Below are 19,385 nucleotides of genomic sequence, written 5' to 3' on the forward strand. Positions count from 1 at the left end.
TTGGGCACAGTGAGGGAGTGTGTTCCCATCACCCAGCCGTCCAAGTTCAAAGTCTCCATAAGTTCCATTCACCAATCACCATCAGTCATATCACTCGTTAGGATCATCATCGGTCCACTCATCCTGGCGTTGCAATTTCTTTATTTTTCTTGGTTGGAAATCTCAAAAAATTATCGAAATATGCAGTATCATCAAATCTACTAACTAATTTCGAAAACACAATTAAATCATTATGTTAATTTTACTAGTATAGAATGACATAAAAAAAAATGGCGTGCCTTATAGAATAACCAGAACACGTTCCTAAACCTGATTATCTTGATATTAAACTCATTCCTTCATGAATCAGCAGCTTTTCTATTTTAGTGCCGATATGCAGGAAATCAACGTCTTATAGGGCCAAAAAAGGGGAAGAAGGCACCGGTCTCTCTCAGGTTCATTCATAGATAAAAAGCCACTCATGTTGAGAGTAAGAAGTCAACAAGGAATCACTTAACCGTGACGAAAGTCTTATGGAATAGAATCCAACCTAAGGCACTCCACCTTTCAAAGATGCAAAAACCGCTCGACCGAGTTGATTGACTCGACAAAGCTCGACTCGACAAGGGCTCGTGTATCTATCTTCTCCCATGATAGGCCCGTATCGACTCGGCATATCGACTCGGCATAACGATCGAACACTTTTCTCTTATCAAAAGGTCAAGAGGGGCTTTGCAAATTGATCAGTAAGGCAACTGGTGTCATTCTATTCCTCGCCTCAATCAGCAGTACCTCCAGAGCCCCCACTTCTTCCCCAAACTGCTACCACGAGATAGAGAGAGAGAAAGAGGAAATGGGAAAGACTACAATTAAATCAGCCCAAGCAAGCAAAGGCTTGAGGGCCCAATTGAAATAGGCCCAAAATCATCAAAAGCCCAAATCCCAAAGGCCCAGAAGCCCAAGAGCCCCGAGCCCACTGTATCGTCTCCCCCATGCGGCGTTCTTTCTGTCCACAAACCTAACTTCTCGGAGCTCTTTTCTGCTCCTCCTCCGACCAAAGTTCAGCTGCCGATAAGCTTCTTCCCTCCGCCGCCGTGCAGCCGCGCTCCGGTGCCGTCGGACGCGGGCGGAGCAACCGCCGTGACGAAGAATCGGAGGCGCGTCCGACTGGGGAGAAAGCCTCGCCGGAGCCGGGAGCGATGGCGTACTCGGCCATTTTCCACGGCTGCCTGAGGGCCGCAATGTCCGCGCGGCCGCCGCCGCCCGCCGTCGTCCACCTCCGCAGGGCTTGCAGGGCCTCCGCGGCTCCCCCGCCCGCCTCCGCCTTGAGGGCTCGGGCGGCGCTGCTGAGGTCGGTGCGCCCGCCGACTTTGCTGGAGCGGCGGATGATCGCGTGCTTGGCCGTGGAGGTGGACCGGAGGCGGCGGAGGGGCGGCGGCGGCGGCGTCGAGTCGCAGTTCCAGCGCCGGCAGAGCTCGAGCTACGGCCGGTTTGCTTATCACGACGTGTCCAGCGACGAGTCGGACCTTGAAGTCGGTTCATCTCAGCAGCAGCAGCAGCAGATAGTGAGTTTGGAGTTTTCGTGATTTTAGTGGAGTGAATGAGTGTCGGTCGTGGTTCTGATTGAGCTTAGTATAGTAAAATTCGGTGAGAACGTTGGGATACGGCAAGTTTCCAATGTTGACGTTTGGGACTGAATTGGGTGTTAACTATGTGTTAAAGCAAGCCTGCAGTGAAAAAATTTCCGCCATTTGGTTTGAATTTGTCGCCTGTATGCTTCCCAGTAGTTAGTTTTTGAATTGTGCTTACGATGGAACTTGGTTAGACTATGCTTCCACTTTTATTCATGCCACCGAATGCCCTTGTAGGACTTTGTGTACAATTTGTTCCTCAATATGGTTTAAGGTGGAGTCAGGGATGAGTATGCTAAAACATGTGGATGAGGAAACTGCAGTGCATGTGCTGTAAACTAAAAGAGTCCGAAAGTTTGAAGTATTGAAATCCCATGTACACCTCAGCTTCTTCAAGGTGTGGTATGGACTTGGAAATAAGATACATTCTGGATGCCTACAGCTTGAGCACTAGAAGGAGTGCCTTTCCATGGCTAGTTATTTGTAGACATAAGCAACAATCAGAAATGAGATTAATGGGAGGGCAATGGCTATTGTAAATAAGCACATTCTATCTGGCATGGTGGTGCCATTTATGACTCAATCAGTCACATTTTAAGGAGATTATATGCCTTAATCAGTTATGTTTTGAAGAGTTTATCTGATAGAATGATATATGATATGATCAAAGCTGCAAGGAATATGCAGGTAGTTTTAAGTATTTGTCTGTTTAAATGTAAAAGGGCTTTGTCAATGAGGATCTCCAGGACACTGTTTAAGGACACTTAACAAGGAAATGTTTTGATTTTCAATGCATTGCTACCCTAACACAAGATGAAAAGTGCCTTGGGAGTTAGATTGTTTCCTTAGATAGGTGTTATTCCTAGGAGCACTCATTAACAAAATCCCATGTAAAATTAGATGGTTTTGTCAGATATTCATAGCATGCTTGTGCCAATCTCTTGTTTAGCTGTGACATTACATTTGCTTGTATGCATTCACTGCTGTCTTTAGGAGGTTTGAAAAAGGCTAGTATTGTTCCTTTAAATCCATATCGAACAATTTAATCAGAGGAGTCTAATATGCAAAGATTTTACGTTGATTTTATATTAAGAAATCAGTATAAGAAGTCTAGAACATGGCAATAACGTGTTACTTGTGGACTTTCACTATGGTATCATTTCAGCTAATTTGCTGATGAATGTAATTTTTTTGGTAAGTTGAATAAACAGTCCTAATTCTGATGTCATCCTGCCTTTTAACTCTTTAAACTTATTAGCTTAATAGATAAGCTTAGCAATTCTCAGGAATTTATTTGGTATGTTGGAGTAGTAGCCTACTGGTCTTTCTGTTGCCAGTAAAAAAAGAAGGCTGTGGATCCTTTGTGCCAAGCAACATGGCCCTTGTCTTAAGTGTCGAACAATGATTGCACTTCATAATTAACAAAAATTTGAAGCATCTCGTGAAATATTTGTAGCACATAGCCCCATCCATGTATGCACCTGGATAGCAGATGGTTCTTGCTGGCTTTTATGCCTTCTCTTTTTGGGACTTTTCCTATTTTTGCTTAGTTTGTGGAGTAGATTTCTTGTTTAATCTCGATTTATACTATTTTGGTGTTCTGTCGTGTTCTAGCACGCATCAACCCTTGACAATGTGGAAGAGTGGAAGTGGAAGTTGACCATGCTTCTTCGTAATAAAGAGGAGCAGGAGATGGTATCTAGGGAGAGGAAAGACAGACGTGACTTTGATCAACTTTCAGCCCTGGCAACCAGGATGGGATTGTATAGGTACTTAAGCTTATTGCAGATTGTATTACAACTACTTAAGACCAGTCCGTCCTTGTTTCATCAATTCTGCTATTTCTGATAAGCAATTTCCATTTGCAGCCATCAATATTCAAAAGTAGTTGTCTTTAGCAAAGTCCCTCTGCCAAATTACAGATCTGATCTTGATGACAGGCGCCCACAGAGAGAGGTACATTCCTGATATATGTACTTTTGTTCCTCTCTTTATAACTTTATTTCCACATGCTTATAGGAAGAGAGATATATGGATGAAGTGCCTGGCTAAAGTTCTACTAATAATGTAGTCATGGTTTTAAAACTTGGTGCTTCCGCATGGTGAATTTTCTTGTGCAGTGAAAATGTAGACTAATGATTTTGTGTGCATCCAGGTGGTATTACCTTATAGATTGCAAATGGAAGTGGATACACACCTCCAAGCACACCTTTCCCGAAAGCCCAAAAGTAGGGATAAGTTATTGTATTCTTCAAAATCATCTGGCGTTGATGGAGGTATTGCTGTTGATGATCTTTATGGCGAGCAGGAGCGTATTACGCCAAACAGTGTAGTTGTAGAGAAAATTCAACGCCGGAGAAGTTTACAGTTGCGTAATAAACAGCAAGATTGGCAGGTGAATTTAGCAATGCATCTTGTGGAATATTTTATAGATTGCCACATCTGTTTGCATAGTAAGTTGGGTCTTGATAATTTGCAACTATTCTTATAACTGACAAGTACTATTAACGTCCTAGGAATCTCCTGAAGGCCAAAAGATGCTTGAATTTCGTCGAAATCTCCCTGCATACAAAGAGAAGGATGCCTTGCTGAAAGCCATTTCAGAAAATCAGGTTGGTAGGATCTATAAGCTGGTTTCTGGTTTTGCTAAATTTTCATTTGTTCGCCTGAAGTGGAAGTTACATTGTTTGCTGGGGCTGCCCACTAAATTTTCGTAGCACAAAATAATAGTTTGATTGGTTATATCTAGTAAGTCTACGTTGGCTCTCTAAAACGTTTGAGGTTAATGGACCTTTTGCTTGACTGTGTGCCTCGAAGGAAGACAGTGACAGTAACTATGATAAACAAATAAAGTTTTCATCACACAGGTTGAAGCTGTAGTTATTTACCACATGGTACTTGCTCTCCTAAGATGCTCCTTCAAGTTCCTCTTTTGATAATTTCTTAGTGCAAACTAAAGCCAATGGTAACAATTAAACATTTCATAAATTACAGACTAGATACAAAAGGATGGCTTGAAGGATCTCCAATTGTTGCAGAGTCTGTTTGTAAAGCCTTAGAGGAAAATGTCATTACCTGCTTTATATGACGAAAAATTAGGATTCCTCTTCAGCATTTTGGTTGCATGTTGTTCTGATCTCCCTTCATGCGACATGAATTGGGCCCTTTTTGAAACCTCGCTTATCTAATCAATGAAGTGGCCATGAGCTTGAGGAACGTGCCTACCCATGCGTCTTATTTTGACAAATTTGTTTGGTATGCCTTTGTCACTGAGGTGTACCAGTTCTTCCTCCCGAACTACAACCCATCATTCAGATAGATGGAGGTAAGCTAATGAGCTCGGATGATGAAAAGTTTTTTTTTCGTTTTCTAATTGATTGTATTGCAAACAACAGTTGGGCAGACACCAAAACAATGAGCAGAAAAATCAGTTTTGGCATCATAGCTCTCCTTTTATCTTTTCATTGAAAACTTTTGAACTTCTTGGTGGTGTAATGGTCTCCCATGTCCCTGGAAAAATCCATATTTTCTTTTTCAAAAAAGCGTATTTTGATGAGTTCAACTGGTACAGAGGCTTGCTTGAATAGTATCAAGAAATTTACAACCAGGTATACAGTGGTTAGAATTTGTTAGGTATGAAGGTATTACATGATTTCCTTTTTACACTATTTTCACGGATAATTGTTGATGGAAAAAAATGTGTATCTTTTAGGTGGTGGTTGTCTCTGGTGAAACTGGATGTGGTAAAACAACTCAACTTCCTCAATACATACTTGAATCTGAGATTGAAGCTGCTCAAGGGGCTGCATGTAGTATAATTTGCACTCAGCCAAGAAGAATATCTGCTATGGCTGTTTCTGAAAGGGTTGCTTCAGAGCGAGGAGAGCAACTGGGAGATTCTGTTAGTTTTTTCATCTGGCTATGTGAATCTTGCTTTTAACTAGTTATGCAAGATGGAGTATTTACTGTCCTGTTGCTGAAGTATTTGTTGTTTTTTCCTAACATAAGGTTGGGTACAAGGTTCGGTTGGAGGGGATGAAAGGGAGGGATACTCGCTTACTTTTTTGCACCACTGGCATATTGTTGAGGAGATTACTTGTTGACAGAAATTTGACTGGTGTAACTCATGTTATTGTTGATGAGATTCATGAACGTGGTATGAATGAAGGTAAGTATGGAACTTTAGTTTTTTGGGGGGGCTATTTGGATATTCCTTTATTGCTGTTCTCAGCTGAATTCTGCATGTTTCAGATTTCCTTCTCATTGTGCTCAAGGATCTTCTTCGTCGCCGACCTGAATTGAGGCTGATTTTGATGAGTGCAACCCTCAATGCTGAACTTTTTTCTAATTACTTTGGTGGTGCTCCAATGATCCACATACCTGTGAGTTTGAGAAATTAGATATAAAATACCATACCTCTTTTTTCCATTGGATGCATTTTTTACTTTGTCTTATTGTGAGCTAGAGGTGTTTGGGCACCTATATTAGCCTGTAGGTTGCTTTTTGAGGATTATTCCTACGTTTTATGACATGATACAGGTACCTATTTTTGTCATTGGGGAGGTTATAACTTGATACTGCCTGAAAATTAAATTGCTATATTATGTTATTAAATGGCAAGCATAAAACTCTGTGTCAAGATGTAACTTGAGAAGAATTTACAGTAATTCGGCGGGCTTTGGAAAAAAGTCTCAAAATATGATGGTTCGTTCTCTTTACTGTTGCGCATTTTAAAAAAAAAAAATGGTCTTAATCTGTGATTTTGTGGGTAGCCATGAATTTTGTGGTCACAATTATGTTTGTGATATTCTCCTAATGGCTTAATATTTTCATTGTCTCCCTTACTATTTTCTGGCTGATCCACTCAATTAGAATTGTGTTCTTGTTTGTTCTGTGTGCTAATGTAATTTTCTTCAGGGTTTCACCTACCCTGTCCGAGCTCATTTTTTGGAGAATATTTTGGAGACGACTGGATATAGATTGACTCCACATAATCAGATTGATGATTATGGTCAAGACAAAAGTTGGAAAATGCAGAGACAAGCTGTTAAGAAGAGGAAGAGCCAAATCGCTACTGCTGTCGAGGTACGTAAATTAGTTGAGCTAGTTTAGTTATTTCATCACTGTTAAATTCTCAGACAATCCAATCTGTCTGCTTTTGCAAAAGGATGCACTTGAATCCGCGGACTTCAGAGGGTACAGTCGGTGGACACGTGAATCTCTGTCTTGTTGGAACCCGGATTCCATTGGCTTTAATCTCATTGAGCATGTACTTTGCCACATAGTTCAAAAGGAAAGGCCTGGAGCTGTATTGCTTTTTATGACTGGTTGGGATGACATAAACTCCTTGAAGGACCAGCTGCAAGCCCATCCTCTCTTGGGTGATCCAAGCAGAGTTCTGTTGCTTGCCTGTCATGGATCTATGGCCAGCTCCGAGCAGGTGATACTCCATCCTCCGTGCATCTTTCAGTCCGTTTGTAACATTGGTATCCTATTTTCATCTTTTGTGACACTCTCGAACTATTTTTATGTCCTTTAAATAATTAAATTGGTGATTACTCTTCTCCTTTTTCTTCACAGAGGTTGATATTTGATAAGCCTCCAGATGGAGTTAGGAAAATAGTCCTTGCTACCAATATGGCTGAGACTAGTATCACCATCAATGATGTAGTCTTTGTGGTCGACTGTGGAAAGGCGAAAGAGACTTCCTACGATGCGATCAATAACACTCCTTGTCTGCTTCCATCTTGGATCTCAAAGGCTGCTGCTCGACAAGTAAGATGATTCCTATTTATCTACTTTTAGGCTTTTGGAGAAGTGGTTCTTTATGCTTTATATATTGCTCATACCTTATTGGCATGAATCTCTTGCTTATAATTGCAAGTTCTGATTGGGGCCCTTGATCTCACTATGCATCTGCAACGTAAAGTTATTGGGGATGTTCTCGCCATTATCATTTATCTTGTCAGCTGATGTTCTCACAATTATCAGTTGTCTTGTCAGCCTGCTATGTGTCCTCTCCTTTCACCCATGGTCCTCTATACTAATCTTGCATATGATAGGGATATTACATTTTGCTTGCATTTTATCCAAGTGATTGACTGAAATATGCATCGTTTGGCAGTCTATCCTTTTTACTGTGACACTTCTATTGAGGACTAGGATGTGGTAATTGGTATGGGCTAGCGTATGGATATTCATCTCTAATCTCTACTTCAAACTGGCTAGCTTTCACTTCTTGTTATTGCAGTACTACTCTTGCCACCCAACCATCAAAATAAAAATTGTGAAAATGGATAAAAATTGGAAAGTTTTATTACTGAACATCCTAGATATTATTGAAATTCCCCCATAAGTGCACTTTGATGGTGAACCTTATAATTCCTACATGGATAATATTTCCTATCACCATCTTATGAGCGTCGCCCCCATGTAAACTTATTAACATCAAATGTGGGTGAGATCCATGCTCATAATCAACCAATTATAGGCATGGTTCCTCCTACCAGGGATGGAGGAAAACATAATGCCCTCTATGTTGTTATTTTTTGAAGACTTCTAGTGTTCAATTACGATAGATACACATGCAAAGTCATGGACATGGCAGACACCAGGAACATTTTCTTACCTGACATTCAGTTAGCATATGTGCAATTGGTCCAAGCCATTTGTTTCTGGACTCTACCTATGGATTCTGCTGTCGCCACTGCTTTGAGAGTCAGACACCAGGATACATATTCATATCTGAAATTCAATTCCTGAGTCTGACTAGAGTATGTGCAATTGATCTGAGCCATTTGTTCCTGGCCTGGACCTATGTATTCTGCAGTTGCCATTACTTTGAGCTTAGCTAACTTGTCTAAACTATGAAGTGACTGTTGCTGGCACAATTCTGATGTTTCTCCATAGAGAATTTGATAAAAAGGCATTTGACATTCTAAGGGTTTGAGCAGGGAAGTGTAATCAGTCGGGCGCTTCTTTTAATGTAGTGGTCATAGGTTTGAGTTAGTCCTCCAATTCTTTTGCAGCATGTGGCCTTCTTTAATTTTTATTTATTTATTTATTTATTTATTTTTTTTAGAATTTTCACATTCATTTCAAGTTTGATCTTTTGTTTGTAGAGAAGAGGAAGAGCTGGTCGTGTTCAATCTGGAGAGTGTTACCACCTCTATCCTAGATGCGTTTATGATGCTTTTGCTGACTACCAGTTGCCAGAACTTCTGAGGACACCATTGCAGTCCTTATGTTTGCAAATAAAAAGTCTGCAACTTGGAAGCATCACAGAATTCCTGTCTAGGGCATTGCAACCACCGGAATCACTTTCGGTATCAGTTTCACTTCCCTGTTCTTATTTGTTTGTTTCTACAATTTCTTGTGGTTGCTAACAGTTTTCAATTCATGTGATATGCATATGGCTTCTGTCTTCTAGTAGATTTATATTGATAATTTCTGTGTTGCTTTAAAATTGTCTCTCTTGTAGGTCCAAAATGCTGTAGAATATCTGAAGGTGATTGGAGCTTTAGATGAAAATGAGAATTTGACAGTGCTAGGTGCTGAAATTATATATTTCCTCCTTATGTTAATTGTTTACTGTGTATGCTACTCTTCCCTGTTTGCAACTGAACTTTTGGAAGGACCTGATCATGCTTGTTTCTTAATAGGTCGCCAGCTTTCAATGCTTCCAGTTGAGCCCAAACTGGGAAAGATGCTTATACTGGGGGCCATTTTCAACTGTCTAGACCCAGTAATGTCAATTGTTGCTGGTCTCAGTGTTAGAGATCCATTCTTGATGCCATTTGACAAGAAGGATGTAAGTTTGTTCTCTTTTCTAGCCATATTAGTATTGGATGCTTCCTCTGGCCATTTTGCTTTAACGTTTACTTCCCCATCACTTAATCATGTCGACTGTTTTGGGAATATGCTTAACATCCTCCCTTGTTTTCAGTGATTTTAAATCCAGACCAAACCGACTGGTTCAAATGGTCAATGTGCTTGACCAGATCTTTAACCATCCTAAATTTTGGACTTGCTCTGGAGATGGTTTAAACCCATAAGCCGTGATATCTGGCAAGAGATGTTGCACTTTGCCTCTTGACTTCTAGTATGCTTTTAGTGTTAGATGCACAAAACAATTTACTTAAAGCATGAGGAGGTGAGGGTAATCGATTGCCTGACCTCTTTCATGGGTGCTCAGTGCCTGATCTTGTGCCATGAGTACCTCAACATATGATTTGAATATTTTAATGGTTAAGTGTGCAACCTGCTCAACTGGCTGACCCAGTGTGACCTGGTCTTTAGTCAGCATGGGTTAAAAACACTGCCCATTTTCAATTAGGTGGGAAGACAAGTCTGCTTTAAAAACCCTGTTTTCATGGAATAATTGTGCTGGGAAAGCCCAATATGAAGCTTTTCAGCCATTTTCTGGCTGCTTGTGGAAGGCGAGGATCAGTAACTAGAAACTTACTCGAGAGGAATTGGCAGTTCATCATAAGGAAACATGTTAATTCCTGTGCTGAGATGAGTGGTTTGAGAGTCGTATTGAGCAGAAGTGCAGTGGCCTGTGGTAGCTTACAGTTCATGCAACCCCAGGGTCATATGATTGGCTGAGAAAATTTCAAACTTCTGTATTCTAATTTTATTTGGGTTGATATCTCCTTTCGACTGTGCTATAGAATTGTTGATGATATTCTCATTGTAGTTTCAACTTACTGTAGCTTGCAGAGTCTGCAAAAGCCCAATTTTCTGGCCGTGACTACAGTGACCATCTTGCACTTGCTCGAGCCTATGATGGTTGGAGAGATGCTGAAAGACAACAGGCTGGCTATGAGTACTGTTGGCGAAATTTTTTATCTGTGCAAACTATGAAAGCAATAGGCTCTCTGAGGAGGCAATTCCTTTCTTTGCTCAAGGATAGTGGCATTGTTGATCAAAATACAGAGTTTTCCAATTCATGGAGCCATGATGAGCATCTTATTCGGGCAATCATTTGTGCGGGTTTGTTCCCAGGAATAAGTTCTGTTGTGGTGGGTGAGATTGTTTTAACATGGTTTTTAAGTCCACATTGAAATGATTTGTTCTGCTTGTCCCCCACCCCAGCACTCTATTTAAGTTTTCTTTAGTAATTCTATTCTATAAATCTGGGGTCATCGATTGACCAAACTTTGACAAAGGAATAGTTGACACCACTTTATTTAAAGTGACTGCACTTTCTCATGCAGGGTATGTAAAACTATGCCTTTTTGTTTGATGAGATGAATATTATCTATTTGTCCACATTATGTAAGTCAAGTCTCTAATTAGGTGGAAACCAATGCAAACCAATGCAACTCGGGATCCTCTTTTAGTTAGCAAGAGATGTCACCAATCAATAAACATGTAAAGTTGGATTGCCCCTTTCTAGATCTATTGAACTTCTCAATTTGTTTACTTGCAGAACAAAGAAAGGTCAATTTCCTTGAAGACAATGGAGGATGGTCAGGTGCTCCTGTACTCTGTAAGTCTCTTTGTCGCTTTGGACAGCAAATCTTTTTCTGTAGAACATCTTGGAATTGATACATCAAAGTATTTCTTTTAGTTTCTAACGTGGAATATATTTGTGGATTATATTTGTTGACATGTGGAATAGAATTCTGTGAATGCGGGGGTCCCAAAGATTCCATACCCATGGCTGGTTTTCAATGAGAAGGTGAAGGTTAATTCAGTTTTCCTTCGGGATTCAACGGGTATCTCTGACTCTGTGCTTCTCTTATTTGGAGGAAACATTTCAAGGGGTGGACTTGTGAGTTCTCTCATCTCAGTTTTTTCATCCGTTGGATATTTTATTTTATTTTTTGTCTTTGGCTAGTTTCATTGGATTCTTAGATGGAAATTCACTTCCCACTGTATGTTCTCATCACACGATGCATTGTCTAAACTACTTGCATCTGATAGGATGGTCACCTAAAGATGTTGGGAGGATATTTGGAGTTCTTCATGGAACCTTCGTTGGCTGAGACATATTTAAGCCTAAAAAGAGAGCTAGGGGAACTCATCCAGAATAAGGTGAGGGTTTAACTTGTCATCATGAGGTTGAGTCCATTCCAGCAAGCTTTCTTCTTTTCCAGGTTACAATTCCTTTTTGTGTTTCCCGTATTCCTTACCTCAAGGTGCATGTTTGATTGCAGCTTCTGAGTTCCAAATTAGATATACGATCCTCCCATGATCTTCTAATGGCAGTAAGGTTGCTGGTCTCAGAAGACCAATCTGAAGGTAGATTTGTCTTTGGTCGCCAGTTGCCTAAGAAAGTGGCGAAAGTAACATTACAGGCCGCATCATCGAAAGGTGCAAATGGAGCTGCTGGTGATAATTCAAAGACCCAATTGCAAACTCTACTTGTTAGGGCAGGACATGAAGCACCAACCTACAAGACAAAGCAAGTGAAAAACAATCAGTTCCGTTCCACTGTGATCTTCAATGGATTGGATTTCACAGGACGGCCTTGCAGCAATAAGAAGCTTGCAGAGAAGGATGCGGCCGCCCAGGCATTGCTCTGGTTAAGGGGTGAGACTCATGTATCCTCTTCCGATATGGATGCTGTGTCTACACTTCTAAAGAAGAAGAAAGTCAAGAATCAGAGGACAGCACGCAGCAGTAGGTGGGGTTGACTTGACCATAGTGGCTGCTATATCTGTACACATTAATACTGTCAGCCACGAAGAGCAGAGTTCCTAATGGTATCAAAGGTTTGAGAACAAATTCTGGCTCTGAAAGCTTTATCTCTTCAGTTGATGAAGTCACATCAGAGAGTGTCTTTAGCACTCCATGACAGATGCTGAACTTCGTTCGCTGGAAAATGGTTTTACAGGTCAAATTTCTTTTGGTGCTAGAGGCTGGAGGATCAATCCTCTTCAAATATCGCAAAGCTCATCAGCTGGTCCTAACTACTCTAAGTGGTATCTCTGCCTCCTGTCTGAGGCAAGAATTGCTAAGCAAGTCTGCCGGCAATATCACATCCAAGACTCCAACGACACAGCGTACCTAAACCCCTGATGTGTTCTTGGCATGAAGGGAATATTCTTCTCCTTATGGTTCTCTCTCTCTCTCTTCTTTTTTTCTCCTGCAGTTGATTATCTTGTATATGAGTAATAGCACAGTTGAAAGTTTGGTGGATGGAAGAATTGCCTCCTCGTATCAAACCATTTGTCGAATTTAGATCGGCAGTGCTGTGCATATGGAAATGATGGATTGAACGATAACTAGCCTTCCAAAAATTCGATACCCTGGACAGTTGTGTATAATATCGCTTTTGTATTTCAAATTGTTCTTGGCCAGATTGGCAAAATATATATTCAAGGTAAACTTCAGTAAGTACTAGACGGATGCAATTGCATAAGGGGCTTGTAAGTATCCCGTCTCTCTCGAAGTGTGAAATTATCATCTAACTCCATTTCAATTTCAATTTAAATCTGTCGGCGGTTCCGCACTATTTTTATCCTTCCGTGATGCTCAATCTGTGCCTAAAGATAGTCACTAGATGATTCCGGAGGGGGCTAGGCGCCAGCAAGAACACCGTTGCTGTAGTCCTCATGCCCAAATTGTTTTGGAGACTCGTGAAAGAAAGCCACTTTCGTCGTGGTGTCAATTCCTGTTGGGCACTTTTCAATAACTTGCGACAAGGAAAATTTCGTGATGCCAGGATGGAAAGATCTTATGAGTGACAAAGGTGCTAAGCATGAATTCAATCCCCCAGACAGAGTTTAGGGCCCAGTGGACCAACCTCTGCAATGAGCACGAAAAATTGAGAAACATCATTAAAATTATGAACACTAACGTCTTCTTCTTGCGCCTAACAAGAAAAAGAAGCAACCTCTTCTATTAATGGACAATAAAAAATATGTTCACTCAATGCAAAAGCTCCATGGCTTTAACCAATGTCTGTCTGAACCTATTCACATCAAGCTCTACATTCTGCTTTTCCAAGTACCTTGACTTGAACAAATTCCAATTATGCTTATGATATGCGACTGGGTCCTTGAAAACCACATGGTCAAGTGGGAACTCCTGTATGAGACTGCTCTCCTTCTCCTTTATGTTGTACTCCAAATACTTGATGTTCATATGCCTTGCAGGATCACCAAAGCAATCCTTGGCATGCCATTCGAATTTTCCAATAGGGAGTATCTGAATGAGGACCGCGTTTTCTGGGAGGAAAACCAGGTTCGTTAGGCCAGCTCCGTGAACTCCCATCATCACGTCGCAGGAATTCATGATCACTGGGGTTCTCGACATGTTGGAGTCCAACTCGGAAGCAACCACTTCGTACCCCAACGTCTCAGCCATGCTCGTGATTTCGGCAAGGTTGGTGAAGGAGCGTGACCGCTTTCTCGACACGATCAAGAGGCGAGGCCGTCTTTTGAGCTTGCCGTCCTGTAATTTGATTGCGTTCTCCTTCTTTAGCGAGTAGGCGCTCCTGAGGAAGGCCCTGAAGTCGCTTATGGAGTGGGGAGATCTCGAAGGATCAATTGTCATCTCCTTGTGATGCTTTAGCCCCACAATCACTCTTGGGAAGCAATGGATGTTCTCCCCTGCACTGTCAATGTCGATAATTTCATACTTCGACAGATTTTCTAGTATGGCGCGGAACTTCTGAAGCCACCGAGGATTTTTATTTGTTACTAGGAGCTTGACTTCTCCTCCAAAATGCCGAGTAGTCGTAAAGAGCGGAATGATGATGTCGGTGAATGCATGAAAATTGTTCCCTGCATATCCTCCTGTTGAGAAAATGACTCCCGGAACGCTGTGGTGTTCGGTGCAAATGGGGATAGGTTGACGGGCCACGGCCGACGGTAAGATCGACCATTTCCTGATTGGACCCATTGCCGTTTCGTCGCCTTTTCGTGCATAAGGCCTTATGGTCCACGAGTCATTGCCGGTGAGTATTTCGGAGGGCGCAACGAAAACAGTGGAGGAGCTTCCTTGAACTCTAACATCCCCGGTGATCGAACAGTAATCTGACCTTGGATCCATGACGTTGCAAAGAGGCTCCATCTCCCTCGTGAAATTTTTCTGGACTGTACAGTACATGGCAAAATCAATACAATCAGGTAGAACAAGAAGGTGTCGTCTACTATATAATTTCCATCCAAATCACCAAGATGCTGACATTGAGATTGTCATCACAGCTTACCTGTAATAACTTCTTGCTCCTGAGATGCACTTTTCTCTTCAATCAAAAGCATCTTATGATCATCAACAGTTGTCAACCTCAAAGTCACTGCGAACACAACAGATGCAGAGAATTGTCAGAGAATATGCAGAACATGGAGGACTCGAATGCATGATCATCGATCACTAATTCACCATCTAAAGCACAAATAAACGTGTGAGTTATCAGACCGACTTACGAGCTGGTAGAGCCCCCAGGTGAGACTTGAGAGCAGTGAAAATGCTGGCCAAAATGAGTAAGCAAAAAAAGATTGCTCCATAACCCAACTTTTTCTGGTCACTTCTGCTAAAGCTCCTGGAGAGTATCGTGTCATACATCATCTTCACTCTGTTGCCCTCCTGAGCACCCTCAAAGAAGAGTGCAAGACAAAGAATGAATGACGTGTTTTGTTGCCTTTTGTATCTGCAGATTAAAGAAGATCTGCAACCTCAGAGGACTCGCTTATATAGAATGGCTTCCACATTGGAGGATGAGGCAAGAGTTTCAACTCTCATAAAGTTCATTTAGTCCTTGTATTATTGCTCCCCGAGGTACTACCTTGAGTGACAATTTTTCTTTAGGCTTAACCCGGTTTCTCCGAGATTTATTAAATGGGTTTTGAAAGGGACTCAGAAGTCGACTGATGAGACAAAGAACAGCTCCATCAATGATTGGTTGGGTGGACGTGTCTACATGAATCAAGAATCCATGGGATCCTGCTTCCTCGTGTGTTTACCCCTACAAAGTTGGTGAAATATTTTAAACGCTCTTCTTTCGTGACAAGCATCTTCTTTTGGGTTTCTAATACAATATTGGAGGATTAACAATTTCCAAAACACAAAGGTAAATAAGTTGGTTTTGCGGGTTTCAAGATATAATCTGCGCGTCCTCTCTAATGGTTCAAGTTTCTAAAACTAATGGTCGGACCACTTAATGTTAATTCAACAAGTTTAACCTAGTCGCTTACCGAACCATTGAAAAAGCATTTGGCATGGCTCAACCATTAGCACGCAGTCAAATGCAGGACGCAGACACCGACCGAGTCGGACAGAGTTTTAAGCAGCCAATTGAGCGGTGGTTTGTTAAGTCCACTCGAGGTCATTATTCTTACTATTAACATGTGTAATCAACAGTGCAGATTAAAAAAACTGGAACGAGTCACAAGGCGCATAAAGCCTAGATTAGGTGGTTGAATCGATTTGGACGTCTGAACAGTTTTTCTTTAGGTTCTGATTTGGAAGTGATCATTGTGTTAGGCAACCATTATAATATTTTCACCTGTTTGGAGGATTCTTTCAAAGCGATACGTGTGAGCTTAGAGAAAAGAACGATCATGGGTCCCTTTTGGCTTCATTCGTCTATAAAAATGGTGGTTGTTGAAGGGAAGTTTTCACACGATAATGCATTTTCCAGGCGATCTCTTCCCCACATGCTGAACATCAATCTTTCTGCGTAGCAGGTTTTTCTCTCCTCCATCGTGACATAAAATATGACTTTGAACACTCAATGAAGAGAACCTACCGATGCAGATCTTATATGCTGATGAAGACTATAATTCGGTGATTATGTCTTAAACTAATCCCGCCGACAACACGGTTGCGCGGAAGTGGAAACTACATGGTGCCTTAGAACTAATCCCTGGATGTCAACAAGTGCTTAGTTTATGGATGTCCTTGAGTCGTGGCCATGTATGGCCTTCCTCGGTCAGTATAGCTGCTTTATTATTTGTTATTATATGGTTTTGATGGGGTCAAATTCATCATGCTTCGACAGCTTATTTCCAGCATTTGTACATATATATAAGTAGATCCGAAATAAAAGGTTTTTGTAATAGCATGCAAAGGAGAGGGAATGCACTGACTCCCAATCCCTTTTTTTAGAATGTTCTAATGTTGAAATTACAATTTGTAGTACTTTCTTGGTTTGTTGTACTAACTACGTTGACTTTGAAGAGAGACAGATGCAGCCTACACCATTTGATCAGTCCAACTACTGTGTTGTTCAAATGAGAGAGAGAGAGAGAGAGAGAGAGAGAGAGAGAGAGAGAGAGAGAGGTAAAAATGTTTGTTACCAAGACGAAGTATACAATAGGTTTATAAAAATAAAAGATGGCATATAATATGATATATGCTTAGTTGATTGCGTTAGCAATAGCTATTTAGATAGATACATAAGCTAGTTGATGGGAATTTTCCAAAATATGTGAGGCAAGTATCATTGTCAACGAATTGAATCTCTTTAGTGAGTGATGCTGCACTTTCAAATCATTCATGACCAATTGAAGAAAAATAGCATTTCCTTTTCAAGGATCACGTGTACTTATCTCAATCATTTTCATGCGTTAGCATAGCATCGATTTTTTTTTCTTATCTCAATCATTTCATGCGTTAGCATAGCATAAAAAAAAAAAGTTTCTTTTGATGCGGAGGTTGGTAAAAGGTTGAGGTTGTCTTTGTACATTCGAAAGGCATTACTAAAATTGTCTCAGTCAAAGATTTCACCGAACAAAAAAACAAAAAGACACTTTCATGAAAATGGTTAATATTATTAAGAATTCCAAGTTGGCATCTCTATGACTTATTTATCTAAAATTAATTTTCGTCTTATAAAAAAATCTCAAACTAATACCCTATAACACTTTTACCACAAAACTAATGCTCATTTAACAAAAACTTTGAAATTGATATCATAAACTAATTTTAATCTAAAAATGCCTAACTAGTACCCCTTACCCTATCATTTGTCACTATTTCATCTAATATTTTATTAAAATGCATATGTGTTGACACGTGGTAAAAGATTGCAAAATATATCTAATGTGAAGAAATGCAGACTAACATAAAAAATCCACATGTATTGACATATATGCATTTTAGTCAATGATAGATTTGGGTTAGTGATATCGGTTTGAGATTATAAAAATTACTAAAAAATCTTAAACTTATTACAATTTTGTTAATTCAGTCATAAATATTTTACATTAATGTCAATTCAGTCAATCTAGCTAATTTTGGCCGATCAACATTGACTTGAAATTTTTTTAATAATATATTTATATATTTTTTGAAAAATTTATATAATTTTTCTTTTTTTTTTTGCCTTTCTTTCCTTTTTTTTTTTTTTTTTTCTTCTTTCAACCAGTTCCTTCAACCAGTTAGCCATTGGTAAGCCTTGCCCTTACCAGATTTGACAAGGTCATGCCTCACATTAGGGTTGGCCAAGCTCGAGCCTTGCCAATAGCTAGGTGAGGTCAACCTCACTAGCCCTCACCTTTAGCCGGTTGTCGGCGATGATTGAAGAGGGAAGGGAAGAGAAAAAAAAAAAAAATATATATATATTAAAATATTATTAAAAATTATCAATGTTTGGATTAGTCATATTATATAGGACGATCGATGTCCATGTTAGCATCAATTGGCCAAAATTAGCCAAATGAACTAAAATGGCACAAATGCAAATGGTTTTTGACTCAATTGGCAATATATAGGATTTAGGATTGAAATTGATACAAATACAATAAATTTAAAACTTTTTTAATAATTTTCCTATTTGAAATTATTTTTGAGATAAATATTAATATGGGGTAAATGTCTCATGAGTGCAAAACTGGGATTTTCATAAGACAAATATCAATTTAGGTAAATATGTCATGGCTTATGAATTTGGAATTTTTGGCGAAATGATCACTGATTTGAGAAAAATATTTCATAAAGTGTATTAAGACATATTTCTGACATTAGAAATGACAAAGCATGGAAATTTTTTATATGAAGTTCATTTCAGTCTCTCTCTCTCTCTCTCTCTTACCCGATCCGATAACTACGCTACTATTCCTTATTGACTCGATGAGATCCCACATTTCCACTTCCAATTGTTAGGGCTTTCATCGTGGAAAGAGCTAAGCAGCAGCCCAAATCCAATAGGGCCTAGAAAACCTTCGGTCATTCCATCAAGTTTGGGCTTTCTTGTGAGCCTTAAATCCCCATGAGTCCACCAATTTGCAATGCGTGAAACTTGAAAGCTACAATAGGGCCAACCCATCCATTTACTGTGATTTTTCCTTGGTGCGCATTGAGAGAGAGACACCACTAAGTGCTCCACTAAAATCCAGTGGTCACTTGGATTAAACCACTCACCATGTACTCAATTCCCTCGAGTGGGGTTTATCATGTAATTGAGAGGACAAAGGGGTCATCAAAGGCTCAAGAATTTTGTCAATAATTGAGCGCACAGTTCTACACCGTGCACATAATAGTTGTGGCCAATTTCTTTCCTCAAGTCCACATTAAGTATATCTAAGGTCTCCCACCACTAAAATGCACATATGAACAACACACAAAGCAACAAAACCTTAGCGCAACATTCAATGGCCAATTCGGCATCGCCTCTTCTCTCGAGATCTGGCTCGTCGGAGCTGGAAATTCCAGTCGCCGATGAAACCAAATCCGATTTGCTAGACGAGCTGACCGAATGGTGCATCGAAGGTCTCAACTTGAGGCAGTTCCTCCAAGCCATGCTCGTTTCGCTGGCTCGGTTCTTCGATGGACAACAGGCGTGCATCAGCGACTTCACCGATGCCGAGCCGTCGTGGC

The 19,385-nt window shown here is 40.4% G+C and overlaps 2 protein-coding genes across 4 annotated transcripts; one reads left to right on the forward strand and one right to left on the reverse strand.

Annotated features, from left to right (window-relative positions):
• Positions 1-992: 992 nt before the first annotated feature.
• LOC104421971 (DExH-box ATP-dependent RNA helicase DExH3) lies at positions 993-12,956 on the forward strand. 3 transcript variants are annotated; one of them, XM_039304376.1, is made up of 20 exons: positions 993-1,544; positions 3,225-3,379; positions 3,479-3,566; positions 3,766-4,005; positions 4,127-4,222; positions 5,323-5,511; positions 5,619-5,778; positions 5,862-5,992; positions 6,528-6,695; positions 6,778-7,050; positions 7,191-7,253; positions 7,311-7,385; positions 8,732-8,935; positions 9,091-9,160; positions 9,272-9,420; positions 10,325-10,633; positions 11,044-11,103; positions 11,236-11,388; positions 11,541-11,651; positions 11,774-12,956. In XM_039304376.1, exons 1-20 carry the CDS (start codon positions 1,179-1,181, stop codon positions 12,251-12,253), a joined length of 3,540 nt encoding a protein of 1,179 aa, XP_039160310.1. In that variant the 5' UTR covers positions 993-1,178; the 3' UTR covers positions 12,254-12,956. The 3 variants fall into 3 exon arrangements, 2 of the variants coding, with proteins under 2 accessions (XP_039160310.1, XP_010032464.2); XR_721116.3 differs by having other exon boundaries at positions 994-1,544; positions 7,191-7,385; positions 11,774-12,331; positions 12,454-12,956; XM_010034162.3 differs by having other exon boundaries at positions 994-1,544; positions 7,191-7,385.
• A 445-nt stretch (positions 12,957-13,401) lies between these two features.
• On the reverse strand, positions 13,402-15,357 carry LOC104421979 (beta-1,2-xylosyltransferase XYXT1). The gene is made up of 3 exons (XM_010034181.3): positions 14,993-15,357; positions 14,776-14,862; positions 13,402-14,659 (listed from the first exon to the last, which is right to left on the reverse strand). The coding sequence occupies exons 1-3, from the start codon at positions 15,132-15,134 to the stop codon at positions 13,491-13,493; spliced, it is 1,398 nt and encodes a 465-aa protein (XP_010032483.2). The 5' UTR covers positions 15,135-15,357; the 3' UTR covers positions 13,402-13,490.
• Positions 15,358-19,385: the final 4,028 nt, after the last annotated feature.

This window comes from Eucalyptus grandis, chromosome 2 (genome assembly GCF_016545825.1).
Source record: "Eucalyptus grandis isolate ANBG69807.140 chromosome 2, ASM1654582v1, whole genome shotgun sequence".
NCBI lineage: Eukaryota > Viridiplantae > Streptophyta > Magnoliopsida > Myrtales > Myrtaceae > Eucalyptus > Eucalyptus grandis.